At 41.2% G+C, this 15,918-nt stretch overlaps 1 protein-coding gene across 4 annotated transcripts in view; it reads right to left on the reverse strand.

The window, feature by feature from the left end:
• Nucleotides 1-598: 598 nt before the first annotated feature.
• LOC133134884 (catenin alpha-2) overlaps nt 599-15,918 on the reverse strand; it is a 300,097-nt gene continuing 284,777 nt past the window's right edge. For all 4 annotated transcript variants that reach the window (XM_061251445.1, XM_061251444.1, XM_061251446.1 and 1 more), the window contains 4 exons: nt 15,480-15,661; nt 12,663-12,768; nt 7,589-7,723; nt 599-1,726 (listed from right to left, as the gene is read on the reverse strand). In XM_061251445.1, the coding sequence (XP_061107429.1) occupies nt 1,439-1,726; nt 7,589-7,723; nt 12,663-12,768; nt 15,480-15,661 (711 nt within the window). In that variant the 3' untranslated portion in view covers nt 599-1,438. The remainder of the gene's footprint in view (nt 1,727-7,588; nt 7,724-12,662; nt 12,769-15,479; nt 15,662-15,918) is intronic.

A 15,918-nucleotide genomic window follows, 5' to 3' on the forward strand; every position in this document is an offset into this window, starting at 1 on the left:
GGACTTCTCTACATAGATTTGAATCCCATTCGATTCGGGTGGGTTTCTCCCCAGTGTTACACAGGCGGGAGCGGCGAGTGTTTCGATGCGTGCATCACACACGATCATGTGATGACTCTAGTGCGTAAAGGTGGCTGTCAATACAGTGGCCAATTGGAGAAGTTTGCAGGGTTGCACAGTTTCCATGAATTATAATTTTTTTATACTAGATTAGTTACCCACGTTAGTCAAAACCTATGAACGAAAATAAATGTACATGTATGCAACTCAGAGGTTTGAAATTTGGACGGGATTACATTTATCAGAGAACCCCTGAGGTAAAAACAGTAGGTAATTAGCTCTGCAGTTTTCACCAAGGTGGTGTGTGAAAAACACAGACACGGTCGATTCAGAAGGGATTAATATCACTGGCCTGGGTACGTCTGTGATACACAAAATTACCTAACCTCCCCTGGAGAAACTAGTACCACCCGAATAGGGCTTTTAGCAGTAATTTATCTCTAACAGGGCCTGGTGTGTAGCCTTGCTCAGGTGAGTGCTAATGCGTGTATAATCTGGAATTCTAAATGAAATAAGAGAGAGCACAATACCACATCTGCCAAGTTGAGATGTTTTATTAAGGAGCTGTGTATTTAACGGGCGGTTTGACACTGATTCTCAGAGTAATCCACACAGTACACAATCCTCCTCATCCAGCCACAGTAAGTGCTACACCATGCCCAACAAGCCACAATATCTGCCATCTTCATCATCAAGCAAATGATAAAGTTCAGCAACATATTGTGCTTAACAACAATTGAGAGCTTAGGGGAGCAAGAAAGACTTGCAAACTAAGTTTAATGTGTAAAATAATAGTAAACATATCACAAACAGGCAATTATGAAACTCAAATTAATCAGTACATACTGTATGGATGCAATTTCATAACCTGGGTAGATCCCGTCATTAAAAACTGACAATGTTGATAGACTAGATCTGACTAAACTTACCATCTGTTCGCATCCAAACAGGAATACTATTCATTGTTTTCCTTGTAATAATAGTGTGATATATATTTTTTAATAATCAATATATTAATTACATTCACAGTAAACAAATTCACATTACCTACAGTAAATGTTATGGGTCAGCTTATATCAGAGTCTGACATACCTGCCAATCTCCCTTGAAAGGAAAAAAACATTTTTTTTTTTTAATTTTTTTTTCATTTTGTAACAGCAAGACAAACACTTTGGTACTCAAAGGGTTAAGTCAGCATAACAGACAATGGGAGCTGATTGGCTGTTCTTGACTGCCTGACCCAGAGATGGTGCTGTATTTTGCTTCATACATAACTGTAAGTGCCATTAATATCTTTCATTTCTCCACACAGGCAATTCATTTTATACAACGAAATAAAGGGGGAGGAAAAGGGAAAAGAAAAGGCATTTGAGTTGGATTAAAAGGAGTCCATGGCCTTGAATTCGCTCAGAGCCTGGACGGGCGAGATGTGCTTCTTCTGGGAGCCCCGTCGAACGCGGGTCTGACACTCCTCCGGCTTCTCCCTCTTCACCAGCGGCTTCTTCTCGGGGGCCTTCATGCGCCAGGACACCACGGGGGAGTTGACGGCCGCGGTCCCGTACACCTTCTGGTACTTGGTGGAAGCCACGTAAGATGCCTTCACCGTGAGAACCACAGCGTTCATCAGGTTCTTAGCGGCCTGGATGAGGGACGTGGCACTGTCCAGCTGATGGGAGGAGAGGGGGCATGATAAAGACTATCATTCTGAATGTTGTTTTGAAAACTAATCAGCCCCCCTGGTCACCTAAGGTAAACAAATATATATTTAAAAGTGGAAATCCGTACTCTCGGTTTTACAATCCATGTGTGTGGTTTGCCAGACGGCAAACTGAGGGTATGTATCGCCAAGCTAAGCACACAATACTGAGGGTATGGATTGGCATGCAAGGATTGCAAAACTGAGACTATGGATTTTTTTTTTTTAACCTAGGGTGTCCAGGAGGAAAACATATGCTAGCACCTTTTGGTGAGAGCCAAAGCTACAGAATCATCTTAGAGACATTTAACTCCAAATGCTGATATTAAAAATGAAAGCCTTTTTAATATGATAATCCGGGAGCCAACAGTATCTCAGGAAATGCATTCTGAAATTATTCACATTCACATGTATTAATAGTCATTACTGATAAGATGCTTTACACAAACCAAATCATACATATTATTTGAGCTTCACAGGCAAGTGGAAATTGGAATCTCATGAACAAAGCATGCGTGTGTGTGTCTGTGTGCGCGTGCACATGCGTGCGTGTGTGTGTACAGTAGATACTCATACAGTACCAACTAACTAAGGTGAAATTAAGGTGATGAATCTACACCGACATTTGATCTATGAATAAATACAATAAATAAAACCAGGAACAAATCCGTAGTCTTGAGTGGGGAACAGGCAACAGCAATCCGCAGTTAATTGCTTCTCGAAACCGCCAAACCCTGTTAGGTGGTGTTTTTAGAAAACACACTGTTTCTGGCCATTATTGCAACACAGTGTGACCCAGATCACGCTGTTTTTCCGGCAATTAGTTGCATTAAGTCAAAGCTCATAGAGCGCTGAGCCACTGCAATCAGTGGGGCACAGGGAGGCGTCCCAGTTTCACCGCCAGCCCCTCACCCAGAGCCGGCGGAGACTTCTAGAAGCCAGGCGTTTACAGTCAGCTGAAAGAGGTGATAGTGGGAGTGGTCGTCACACATCGCCTTGTTATCTCCATCCTTGGAGAAATCATTCTGGCGTGAAAACAGCAGGAAGCCTGCCTTTTACTTGTTTGCGAGGCAGCTAACGAGGTAAAGTCCCCACCTGGAACGCGTGTACATTCCACCGCGTGTATTTTAATCGCGCATTCTCCCCGTAAACGAACACGGGGTGACTATGCCTGATACATCAGCATTCTGATATTATGATGAATTAATTCCTGCCACACTTGTATTTACATTTCCCTTTCTGTTGGAAATATCGGATTCTCACACACTTTTCCTCTGGATTTATCTCTGAGGGTATTTCCCAGCAGCTTATTGCAGGAGTCCATTAACATAGCCATTAAATAGCATCATAGACATTAATAACAATAATAATAATAATAATAATAATAATAATAATAATCATCATCATCATCATCATCATCATGGCTATCATGATTGTCATCATTATCATCATCTTAACAATAATAATACATTTTGTTACCACTTCTTTTCCTGTTGCCAATGGAGCAGGGAAGTCATTCTTAGCCTTGTCTACATTTAAAGAGACTGGAAAAGAATAATCTGTCATCTGTTCGCGTGAATGATGCAGTGCAATGAATCTTTTACAACTGCATTGGATTCAGAAGCATTCATCAGGCACTTTGAGTCAGATGACAGAAATCAGGCCAGTGAATGGGACCAGACGGAATGAAATACATATGCCCATCAATCCGGCACAGCCACGATAAAATCATGCAATCCACCACCGAAAGCTGTACGACAACATGCTATAATTCACAAAAAATTAGCTTGTGGCTTGTTTTGTATTTTTACAAGCCACAAGCAGAGGATGTCGTCTTAAAGGGCAAAAAAGTGAAAGTCAATTAAAAAAAGACAAAAGCAGCACCCAGTGGGGGATGTACAACACTGTACATCATTGCGAATTTCTCTTGTTAGGTTGACATAAAAGTATTTCCTAGTAAATTTCTGAAACAAATATTGTAACCATGCTCTGTGGAATGGAAAGAGAAGGCCATTTTTCTGAGAGAAATATGAAGTGATATGATATGATATGACAACTTCAAAGAACTCCACATCTCAAGTGTAGGTGTGTTTGTGTGAGATTTAGCAAGGCTTTTTTGATAACTATTTGAATGATCTGAACACAGACGTATACTTGACCCTTGAAAATGTGTGTTTTGAATTGTAGAGAATCTCAGAAAATTGCCAGACAGCCACGTACTGGAGTATTACACATGCATTATTAAAGCAAATGGACCACCTCATGATCAACACATTTGCTCTCTATAAGCTCCTCCATCCTACAAAAATCACAGGTGATTTCATCCAAAAGGTGTCTATCCAGGAATACACAAACATTCTCACACTGGATAGGCAACATATTTGAACCGACACAACAGGGTAACGTTCCCCAAGTTATTCTTGTACTGAAGTTACTCTTGTACAGTCCAATCTGCCTCAGTGCAGCACTGAACAAGCAGCAGCAGAACAGGAAACAAACAAGAACCAACTAGCTCCCTGGCTATCAGAAACATATTTGAGAAAAGTATTTGAGAACAGTTTTGACATCTGAGATTTCACAGTAGAATCTTAGCCCTCTGTCGGGTTCAATTCATTTTGAAAATGAGATTTTCTTGAGCTTTGTAATGTTCAAAATGTTCTGTCATTGGGGGCTCATTTCTTGAGGTAAGAAGCTGAAATAATATCCTATCCCTTGACTGATGTTTGAAATTTCCTTTTGAAGGGACAATCGACAACAGAAATATATTTCAAAAAATCTAATCAATAATTGGTGCTGGTGAAAGAAACAACAAGCAGAAAAACAATGCCAGTGCTCCCGCAGTGAATCCATGAAGCACTTCAATGTTCAACATCAAGTTTAGTCTGGTTTTTGTATTAAAGTGAACTAATAATAGGCAAGATGTGGGGAGCAGTATGGTCTATAATGGCTGACAGTCAAACTACTGGGGAATTGAGCCCCTATAACAATATTTTCTGTTCTGTAATCCCAGCTCAACCTAGAGCCATCCTTACTGACCACTAATGAGCTGGTAAATTAGCTACATGCGATGGATATCATTTTTTATGTGTTACAATGTAATATTCAGATGCCAACTAGCTTGCTGGAGCTGGCTTGCTTAGTCCAGAATTGACTCTGCTTTGCTTCTTACAAAATGGTAACTGTGCTGTTCTTTCAATAAAATGGTGAAGGTAGAAATGTTCCTGTGGCAGGACTTAAGCAGGAGAAAGGTTGACTTCTGCCCAGGGAAATGAGGAGGTAAAACTCTGGTGTGTCATTGTGAAATCACACCCACACATCTCTGAGTTCATTCAAATGCCTGAAGGCTCTCATAGGATTGTGATATCAGACAGCAAGATATCGCACTGGACTGAACACTCAAGGCTTTTAACCTCAAAAAGCTTAAACATTGCAATAAATAAATAAAGATATAAAACCTGCTTGAGCTTGCTCAGAGTTTAATGAAGCTCCTGGTGGTTGTGTGTGTGTGTGTGTGTGTGTGTGTGTGTGTGGTTAATTATAGATGCTCGAACTAGAGCTGTGTCAACTCTATGCATTGGCAAATTGGCTTTGTGACTTATAGAGCCAGTTTCACAGACACAGATTAAGCCTAGTACTAGACTAAATTCAATTGTGAATGGAGATTCTCTAAACAAAACTCAAGCTTAGTCTAGGACTAAGCTTAGTCTGTGTCCGTGAAACCGGCCCATAGTGTATTTCCCTGGGACAGATAAACTCCCCTCAAGTCCCGGAGACCAGCACCTTTCACACAACATAAGGCTGAGATGAATGCTATGCCTGTTGCATTTACCCAGGAAGAAGTGCACAGAAACCCCAGAGCAACTTCTGTGAGGTTCAGTTCTCCAGGCTAAGGGTAATGCCTTAAGCATTTTTGTTTGTATTGTTGTGTAGCAGTATAAAACATATAGGGCTGATTTGGACAGATCCGGTATACATTCTACAGAACTTGGGATTCATTACACATATTTGAATACTTTGCACAATTTGAAAAGACAAATAGGTAAATGAGTGAATATAGGTTTTATGACAGGAGTCTCTTGTTGCTCCAAATGAATGACAGATCCTATCTTTTATCGTGGAAGTTCATTTACTTTCATTACATTTCCACTGCCTCATTACCATATGCACTTCTTGTCCTTCCTCAGTCAAAATAAAACAGTCTGTGACTGCAAAGCAGGCAAACATAAGCTGAGTTCCTTAAAGCACATCACTATTCTACTCAGACTGGAGTTCCTCTTGAAGTGCAATGTGATTCCTGAAGCACAAGAGTATTTTATCATTCTCCAGGCTCTCTGTAAACCAATGTACTCTCTCCTTTTCTTCTCTCTTTTCACCCATGGACTTGCTGATGTGGTAAAATCGGCAGAAACAGTTGTTGCTTAGTCTTAACTATGTTCAATGACTAGACTACCCACAACAAACCAACACCATTGGACAAAAATTTCAGAAATGGAAATTTGTTGAACAGATTGTCTTCCATATACGGCATGGAATTTGCTGTGTAGTCTCTGTTTTAGAGGTGCAAGAATGTGAAAGTTAAAATACAATCATCCCGGAAAATTCAATTATTTCTATGGTTATGGGTCTGTAGCAGATGCATAAGCAGATTTACTGGGTGGCTATTTTCTGTGCCCTCTTGTCCATGTAGGCGGCGAGGAAATATTATATTGGGGAAGAAAATGAGCATCAATATACCTGGATAAATCCCAAAGTTTATGGCTTTTCATACATCACTTGGACATTCATTTCTCTCCAGTAGGCTGCTGTGTTGTCACTAAACAAGGCACGCTCTATCACACATATCTATGAGGTACAGTGGGCTGCTAAAATCTGGGCACCCCTGGTTTAAATGTCTGATACAACGAATCTGTACATGAGGGAAAGCAAACCTGAACTGTAAATGTTAAACATGAGACCTTTCTGCTAATTTTAAATCAAGAGTGCTTTTTATTTAAATTTTTTACTGTTAAATTATAAAAAAGGAACAAGGCCCTGTGGAAATATTTGCAAACCCTGGATTATTCTCTGTTACTTTTTGAAAAGATGGTAACCAAGGCCCAGACCCAGGGGTTCTATAGGGCTTCAATGAGTCAGGTGAGTATAATTCCATGGTTGAACTTTTTATTCTGAAGTAACTCCCTGTCTTCTAAAGTATCCAACTGCAGTGGCTGTTCTGTTTGGTGTGAACAACCATGGGTTCCTCTAAACATTTCTCCAAGGATGTCAGAATGAACGTGGTTCATTTAATAGTTTTGTCATTAATACTTAATTAATTTTGACTGTAACTATAAAAAAAAAAAATAACAACAATAATCTTGCTTTAAAATTGTGTCATGTTTAACTATGTAACATTTTAAGGTTCACTTCTGTTCACCAAGATAGTAATTGCAAAAAGCTTTTAGAGCAGGGGTGCCCAACAAGTTTTGCATATGACTGTGTATGCTCTATGTGTACACTCAAACTAACACAGACATGTGTTCTAGATTTCAGCTCTTTTCTCATAAAGTAACAGAAAAGATAATGTAACTCACCTCAAGGCATTTATGCTTACTATGATAAGGGGACACAGCTATAGATTCCATTTCCAATGGTTTAAAAGAAAAATCTGTAGCTTTACCATGGATTTGACTGGCATAACTGCAGTACATAGCCTGAAGGGTCAGTATCCCAGTTGGTTTTCCGATTACAAGGAAGGTCTTTTGTTTGAATGTTTTCAATATTATTTTCATAATTGTATAACGTGGGAACAAAGTGAAGGCAGGAGCATATGGCGGAAAGCGAGTGGAGACTCACCCCTGAGACGATGAGCTCCCCTCCCAGGTTCTGCACCTCAGCCTTCACCTTGCTGCAGATGTTCAGCTGGTGGCAGTAGAGCGCGATTCTCTGTAGGTATGCCAGGAGATCCTGCTTGCAGGCCGAATCGGGACACTGAAAAACAGGAACATCTGGGTGAGATTAACTGAGCTGCAACAACTCCAAACCTCGACTCGCTGCAATACACAGCGCATACAGTTTTCCCTGGGACAAACAACCAATATTAAATATAATACAGAAGTCAGACACCCACATTTGATATCTTGGGAAAAGCAATCTCACCCTGCCTCGACAAAGCCCTTCTGCTTCATTAATGAAAATAAACAAATCCAGAAAAGGTGAAAAACTCAATCCAACCTTTATTCTCTCCCTCCTTTTCACTAGGGTCTAAACAATGGGAAAAGAGTTTTATTCCAAATAAGCCAAAATGAAGAGTCTTCGCTTTCCATATGAGCAAGAAGATCACTTTATCTGAACAACAATGATTCCAATTATTTCAGAAATGTAAGTCCTCTCTTTCCATTTCTGCAGTTCAAACTCCAATCTGTTGTATTTGGACTGTGAAATAAATTATTTCCAAAGCTGTCTGCAGTTGACTTTATGATAAAGCTATTATAATAGTGTATCTATTTATATCAGTCGGCTTAATTTGAATTCTGAATCGCTGCTGATAAATAAGAAATGCAGCTTAAAATGATTTCTTCATCCACGATATTATTATTCCACCGATGGAGCCATAGTTGTCTTCACTATAATGACACAGATCACAAGCAACATAAAAATATCATAAAATAGCTGCACATTAAGGGTGGATTATATTTTAAAAAGCTGAAAGAATAATGATATGAGAGAGAACTATTTGTGATGCTGACTGCAGAATCACTGACTACCTTTCCTCACCAGTCTACCTTTGCTTATCAAAAGGCTAACCAGCTAGATGCGAAACAAACATAGAATATTAGCCAAGTATCTTTGCTAACGCCAGCCAAGCATGCCAAGGATGATGAAAGAAAATGAGAGACATCCATCCCAGTTTGTAACCAAAATATCAATTCCACAATAGACCATAAATAAATAAATAAATAAATAAACATTGTACTACATGCAGCCAGATCACGGTTTTATAGCTTAATCTGCTGCATGGTAAATACAGTAGGCATCTAATGTTATTACTTTTGTAAAAAAAAAAGCAGCAAGTAAGTAAAGCAGCACACAAGAAAAGGCTTTTAAATTGCCTTGTAATGACTATATGTTAAAAGTAATCTTGCAGTAACAAGTACTCAAGTTAATTAAAAGTGGAAAAGTTTTATCATCCCTGAGCCTAAACAAAATTTCCTTTAGTCCAGATTTGATCACGTTAAGAGACAGATAACAAAATAGATAAATTAATGAATAATTCATTAAGACTTGCTGTTGTTGGAGACCAGTGTCTATTGGTGTTTCTCACTTGGGCAGGGTCCACCTCCTGGATTCCATGTCTATGTTTTCAGTCATACAAGATCACATTTTAAACTGGATTAGCAATATGATAAAAGCATAATTGGCAGCATTATAATGTTAGGCTTTACACAAGCATACAGCTGTTTGAGCTGTGTAATATTTATAAACCTTTTTATTTTTGGCCGTTCCATTTGCACAGTTGGTTGGGGTCTATTCCTGAAGTGCCTTGCTGCCGTTGCACACTAATTGTTCTAATTAGATCTTAGATAGCATCTCATTTAAATTGTAGTATAAATTTGCCTATTGGGTCTGGTAGGCTATCGCCTAATCGGTAATATCAGTAAGCTAGCTAACTACAGCACATTAATCGCACTGCAGGGCACTGCCAAGGAACTCTTCCTCTGTTACCAGGGTGATGTAAGGATGTATGATTAGAACTAGAATGAACCCTTCAATAGCACGGTGCATGTCAACAAATAAAGTACTTTAACATACTTGGAAGTGATGTAACAAAGTGAAGAAATGAGTTTTAAAGTTGGAAAGTTGTAGTCAGGCACAGAGAGACGCCAGCTGAAACAGATGCCCCCTGCTCTGAGACAGCAAAGGTGTCGACAGTGGCCGCAGCCATTTTCTTTCTTTTCCCAAATGTGTAAGGTGCCCTTTTTTATTTTGAGCATGTGACCCGCAGAAAAGTCTGGCCATGGTCCTGGTTGCAGTATTTCTTCTCAGCCAAAGCTTTTATAGGTCAGCGACAAGACAGGACTCAATGTTAACGTCCAGGCTTTAGAACGAGTGCATGTGACCTTCGCAATAGCAATTTATGACTGTCAGTTTACTGAAAGACAAATCCATAAAGTACTTTTTATTCATTTGATCAGTTTAAGACATCTCAATTTGATGTGTCTGTGACCTCCCAGATTATGCCATTATTTGAAGGAATTGTGAATACACATGCTGAATCTAATGACCTGTGTCCTTTGGCCTTTAGGCCGACACTGTTTAGAACCTACAGCAAGCCCTCCCTCTTCAGCATTATGGTAGCACTCTTTTAGTGACATGCCTTGTCAAGGTTACCTCTGCAGTTAGAGTAAAATCCAAAATCCACACCTCATGAATACGGAGGCATAATCACTGCTCCACATCCCAAAACATCGATTTTACGCGAGAGTGCATTGCACACAGCTGTTACAACAGGTAAAATACTCCCTGGGAAACTACCGCATGGGATTGACAAATGCATGCAGATTGCAAACCCCCCCAAAAAAACTTTTATTCTTTAATTTCCCACACCAAAACAATTTGTTCCTCTCCCTCTGGCTGGCCGTTTTCACGCACACAGATTACAGTCTCATTGCTTTTTATATCTATGGGTAATAGGCCATTTATTCAGCAGATTTCCTCCAGATGTAAATAAACAGCATGGACAATTGCCTACTTCAGCTGTGTTCTTATACAACATTCCAACAAAATCAGACCTTAGCACACTGTTGGGACATGAAACAGGAGGGAAAAAGCCCTAAACATATTTTATTTTCTTACCTTACATTTTACACAGAATGCCTATCTCTACTGTATTATACCTTACATTTTGTAGCTTAAAGCAATGGGATCATGGTTTGCGATACTAATCATTTATACGATATGTTGTTGCATATACAGTACACTCCTGGTCTGGGGATGTTTTTTTATTGGGGTCAGGAATTGCTGCTGATATAATTCTGGTGAATCCACCTATGGCTAGTCGTTCTGGATAAGCTAAATGAATATAAAGTAACATAAAGGAAACACAGAAAAAACATTGAAATGCTAACTTATAATAGTATTTATAGTTTAGTATGTTCTCAAAGTACAGGATGAACAGTCTTTACTGTGTAATAATGGGAAATACCTTTTGTAAATGTCATCAGAGTGTACTCATAAATCGCTAGGCTTCCCCCTTAAATACAATGCTGTGTTATAGCAATGAAAGTACCAGGCACTCCAATGCTAACCTTTGAAGTACTAGTGACAGACATTCCATCCAGAGTACAGCTGTAGAATGTTGAAATTTACTACAGCCATTTCAAACTGAGTAGCAATTGACTGACGGCTCAACATAGTGGAGGGTTTGGGCCTGAGGGACATAGTTTAGCGTGTTCTCGCTGTACGCCTAACACTCACAGGGGATACATACATATACATCATATATACATTCATCTGTGTGAGAAAAAAAAATACATATGAAAAGAATAAAATTGGATGGATTTTGTGATGTTGGTGAGCAATTAAAAATGATCTTGCATTGACAACGCCTATGTAGTCACTTCACAGAATCTACACTTGTTAGCATTTACTGCAACAAAGCAAACAGATACACTGTGTAGAAAAGTGCGCACAGCTTTTATCTGAAGAAAAAAGAAAAGAGATACAACGAGATCGACAACAGATAGACAATCACACAACATGGCAGAGTTCTCTGCAGCTAAAATGCAGTTCACTATGAAGCTGAGAAAAGACTGAATCATTCCGGATGCATTCACAATGTGCTTTAAATATGATCCTGTCTGTGAAGAAACAAAAGTGCACCTCAGCCTTGTTAATCCCCAAAGAAACACTCTGGCCATGAATTAGAGAGCATTCTAAAGACTGAAGCACTTTGAACACTGTAGTCAAACTACTGCTTTTGCGCTTTTGACAGCTCAAACATTTTCTTATGCTCATTTACTTCCTGTTGAGAAATTGCTATGAAATTTGTTACATTGAATGAGATAATGTGGAGATTCCATCGTGGATGCTTTAGAGAATGCACCCGGGTGGCCTCTGTGTTCCCGTTTTCAAAGGGGGAAATCCAGGTCCAGAAAGCAAAAGTCCTTCTCAGTATTTTCTTCCAACCACCTAGTTTTGCTAATTAGGACAATTCTTCAGCCAGAAGGTGGAACTTATTGGTGAAATCACCTGGCTGAGTTCATGGGTGGAACACGTGGCAGGAGTTTTACTTTCAAGCTTTCAGGGTAAATGGCATCCACAGCATGAAAGGCTTGCTTTTAGACAAAAAATGACGTGGATGGCAACTAAGTACCTCTGTGGAGGTGCACATCTTGTACTTGGTAACCTAGGCAACAGCAATGCTTAGCCCAATGAACTTCTATGGTACTGAGCCTTTCTTACTATTGCAGTTTGCATTAGCCTCCTGTGGCAATGGGAAGGACAAGCTATTGTTTTCAACATCTTGCCCAATGAGTGAGTCATAAGTAAATGAAATGCGGAAGACAAACATGAACTCGGAACTAGTGTCAGTCCAACACCAAAAAAATAAAAAATAAAATACAGAGTGGGCATTTAAATAAGTATTAATAATTAATGATGATATTATATTATCAGGAATATTGCTGGTATTTTTCCATCGAAAACAGGAACTACTGAAACTCCCTTCTCCACCCACAAAACCAGCCCCCAACACCACATCTGAGATACATTTCAGTGTTGCGCTGATCGATTGGATATTGAAAAGCGTCCGTCAGCATGTTCTGAAACTACTCCGCTAATTATTGTCGTGACCCCCCGCGGACCTCAAGGCGGACTCGCATGCTGGTCGTCTGGGAGACGGCTCTGCCCCGAGCCGACGGTGTCGTACCTGATCTGCAACGGCGCGGGCCAGTTTGTCCATTCTGGAGCCTGCCTCGGCGATCTTCTTTGCTGCATTAATCACATCTGATGAGTTCTTCAGCGGGCCCTTTCCTCTGCCAAAGCAGGAAAACAAATGAGCTCCTACCTTTATTTTCTGCAATGACCCAGTTTATTAATAATGAAAAGTTTGTGTGGCGAACTTTACTGAAGAGTGGCATAGAACAGTTTGCTATTTTCTAAGTGTTGGTGTATGTGTGCAAGAGGGATAATACAAACCTTGCATCTGTAGGCATTAGCTCTTTATATTGTTTATACACCTGACTGTCTTTTAATATAACGTTTTGATAAAGGAACAATACTGTAGGATTATACTTAATTCCCAGTCACAGTAGAAACAATGATAATGTAATATAATTTATAGTAATAATACCAAATTAATAATGTACATGAAGCTCTTCATCAAATCATAGTGTACTTGGAAATGAGATTTGAAGAGAGGGCTGAGGTGCTTTGGCGGCTTGAGAGGAAACATAAAAAAATACAATTTTGATATGGCTCTTTAATAGGACTATTGAATTATTTAAAAACTTTAAATTGAAAGTTAATTTTGCACTTGGCTTGTACAGATCAGTAGTACAATGCAAGGGAGAACTCCGCTGGACACTCAATTCAAAACTAGAAGGCTAGAACATTCTTTATTTAAACTCTGAACACTGAGACAGCCTCACCTCTGAGAAAAAAGTGATATAACAATGACATCAGGGACAAGTAAGTGCAGGGAAGGTTGAATGCCCTTTTCAAAAATTCCAGACTAGATAGATGATTTAATGTGGCCTTTTCTTGCCTCCTCAGCAGTGAGGCTGTCTGTCTAGACTGAGCCTACTCAGTGCTGACTGTGTAGACCCAGTCTACTCAGTGCTGACTATAGACCCAGTCTACCTGGTGCTGACTGAGTAGACCCAGTCTACCTGGTACTGACTGTATAGACCCAGTCTACTCAGTGCTGACTGTGTAGACCCAGTCTACCTGGTGCTTACTGTGTAGACCCAGTCTACTCAGTGCTGACTGTGTAGACCCAGTCTACCTGGTGCTGACTGAATAGACCCAGTCTACTCAGTGCTGACTGTGTAGACCCAGTCTACCTGGCGCTGACTGTGTAGACCCAGTCTACCTGGTGCTGACTGTATAGACCCAGTCTACTCAGTGCTGACTGTGTAGACCCAGTCTACCTGGTGCTGACTGTGTAGACCCAGTCTACCTGGTGCTGACTGAATAGACCCAGTCTACTCAGTGCTGACTGTGTAGACCCAGTCTACCTGGCGCTGACTGTATAGACCCAGTCTACTCAGTGCTGACTGTGTAGACCCAGTCTACCTGGCGCTGACTGTATAGACCCAGTCTACCTGGTGCTGACTGTGTAGACCCAGTCTACCTGGCGCTGACTGTGTAGACCCAGTCTACTCAGTGCTGACTGTATAGACCCAGTCTACCTGGTGCTGACTGTGTAGACCCAGTCTACCTGGCGCTGACTGTGTAGACCCAGTCTACTCAGTGCTGACTGTGTAGACCCAGTCTACCTGGTACTGACTGTGTAGACCCAGTCTACCTGGTGCTGACTGTGTAGATCCAGTCTACTCAGTGCTGACTGTGTAGACCCAGTCTACCTGGTACTGACTGTGTAGACCCAGTCTACCTGGTGCTGACTGTGTAGATCCAGTCTACTCAGTACTGACTGTGTAGACCCAGTCTACCTGGTGCTGACTGAGTAGATCCAGTCTACCTGGTGCTGACTGTGTAGATCCAGTCTACTCAGTGCTGACTGTGTAGACCCAGTCTACCTGGTACTGACTGTGTAGACCCAGTCTACCTGGTGCTGACTGTGTAGACCCAGTCTACTCAGTGCTGACTGTGTAGATCCAGTCTACTCAGTACTGACTGTGTAGACCCAGTCTACCTGGCGCTGACTGTGTAGATCCAGTCTACTCAGTACTGACTGTGTAGACCCAGTCTACCTGGTGCTGACTGAGTAGATCCAGTCTACCTGGTGCTGACTGCATAGATCCAGTCTACTCAGTGCTGACTGTGTAGACCCAGTCTACCTGGTACTGACTGTGTAGACCCAGTCTACCTGGTGCTGACTGTGTAGACCCAGTCTACTCAGTGCTGACTGTGTAGATCCAGTCTACTCAGTACTGACTGTGTAGACCCAGTCTACCTGGCGCTGACTGTATAGACCCAGTCTACCTGGTGCTGACTGTGTAGACCCAGTCTACTCAGTGCTGACTGTGTAGACCCAGTCTACCTGGTACTGACTGTGTAGACCCAGTCTACCTGGTGCTGACTGTGTAGATCCAGTCTACTCAGTGCTGACTGTGTAGACCCAGTCTACCTGGTGCTGACTGTGTAGATCCAGTCTACTCAGTACTGACTGTGTAGACCCAGTCTACCTGGTGCTGACTGAATAGACCCAGTCTACTCAGTGCTGACTGTGTAGACCCAGTCTACCTGGTACTGACTGTGTAGACCCAGTCTACCTGGTGCTGACTGTGTAGATCCAGTCTACTCAGTACTGACTATGTAGACCCAGTCTACCTGGTGCTGACTGTGTAGATCCAGTCTACTCAGTACTGACTGTGTAGACCCAGTCTACCTGGTGCTGACTGAGTAGATCCAGTCTACCTGGTGCTGACTGTGTAGATCCAGTCTACTCAGTGCTGACTGTGTAGACCCAGTCTACCTGGTACTGACTGTGTAGACCCAGTCTACCTGGTGCTGTCTGAGTAGATCCAGTCTACCTGGTGCTGACTGAGTAGACCGAACGTACCTGGTGAAATCGGTCATCTCCATCATGATCATGCACATCTGCTTGGCCAGCACGATGATGTCGTTGCCGTTGTCGTCCCACTTGGCCACTTCAGCGTCCAGCTTACACTTCTCCTGCCGGAAGCTCTCCACCTGCTCCGCGATCTTCGCCTTCTCCTCCTGGGGCAGTTGGGCCATAATGGCCTAGAGACAGTGGTGGTGGTGAGGAAAAATGTTAGATGGGGTGGTTGTTCATATGTTTCCTTTTATTTGAGAAACCTTCAGTTACCTAAATTATGCTTATCTTTGAAGGATGTTCTTTATTTTCAGTAGATCTGAATTAAATTCAATTTTACAGATGCTATATCAGAAAGACACTTTACAGTAAAATTAGAAAGAGGAAGAACCCTGAAATAACCTGCAAGGGTGGTAGAACACTGAATACCATCAGCTTTGTACAG

Source organism: Conger conger, chromosome 8 (assembly GCF_963514075.1).
Source record: "Conger conger chromosome 8, fConCon1.1, whole genome shotgun sequence".
NCBI classification, from domain to species: domain Eukaryota; kingdom Metazoa; phylum Chordata; class Actinopteri; order Anguilliformes; family Congridae; genus Conger; species Conger conger.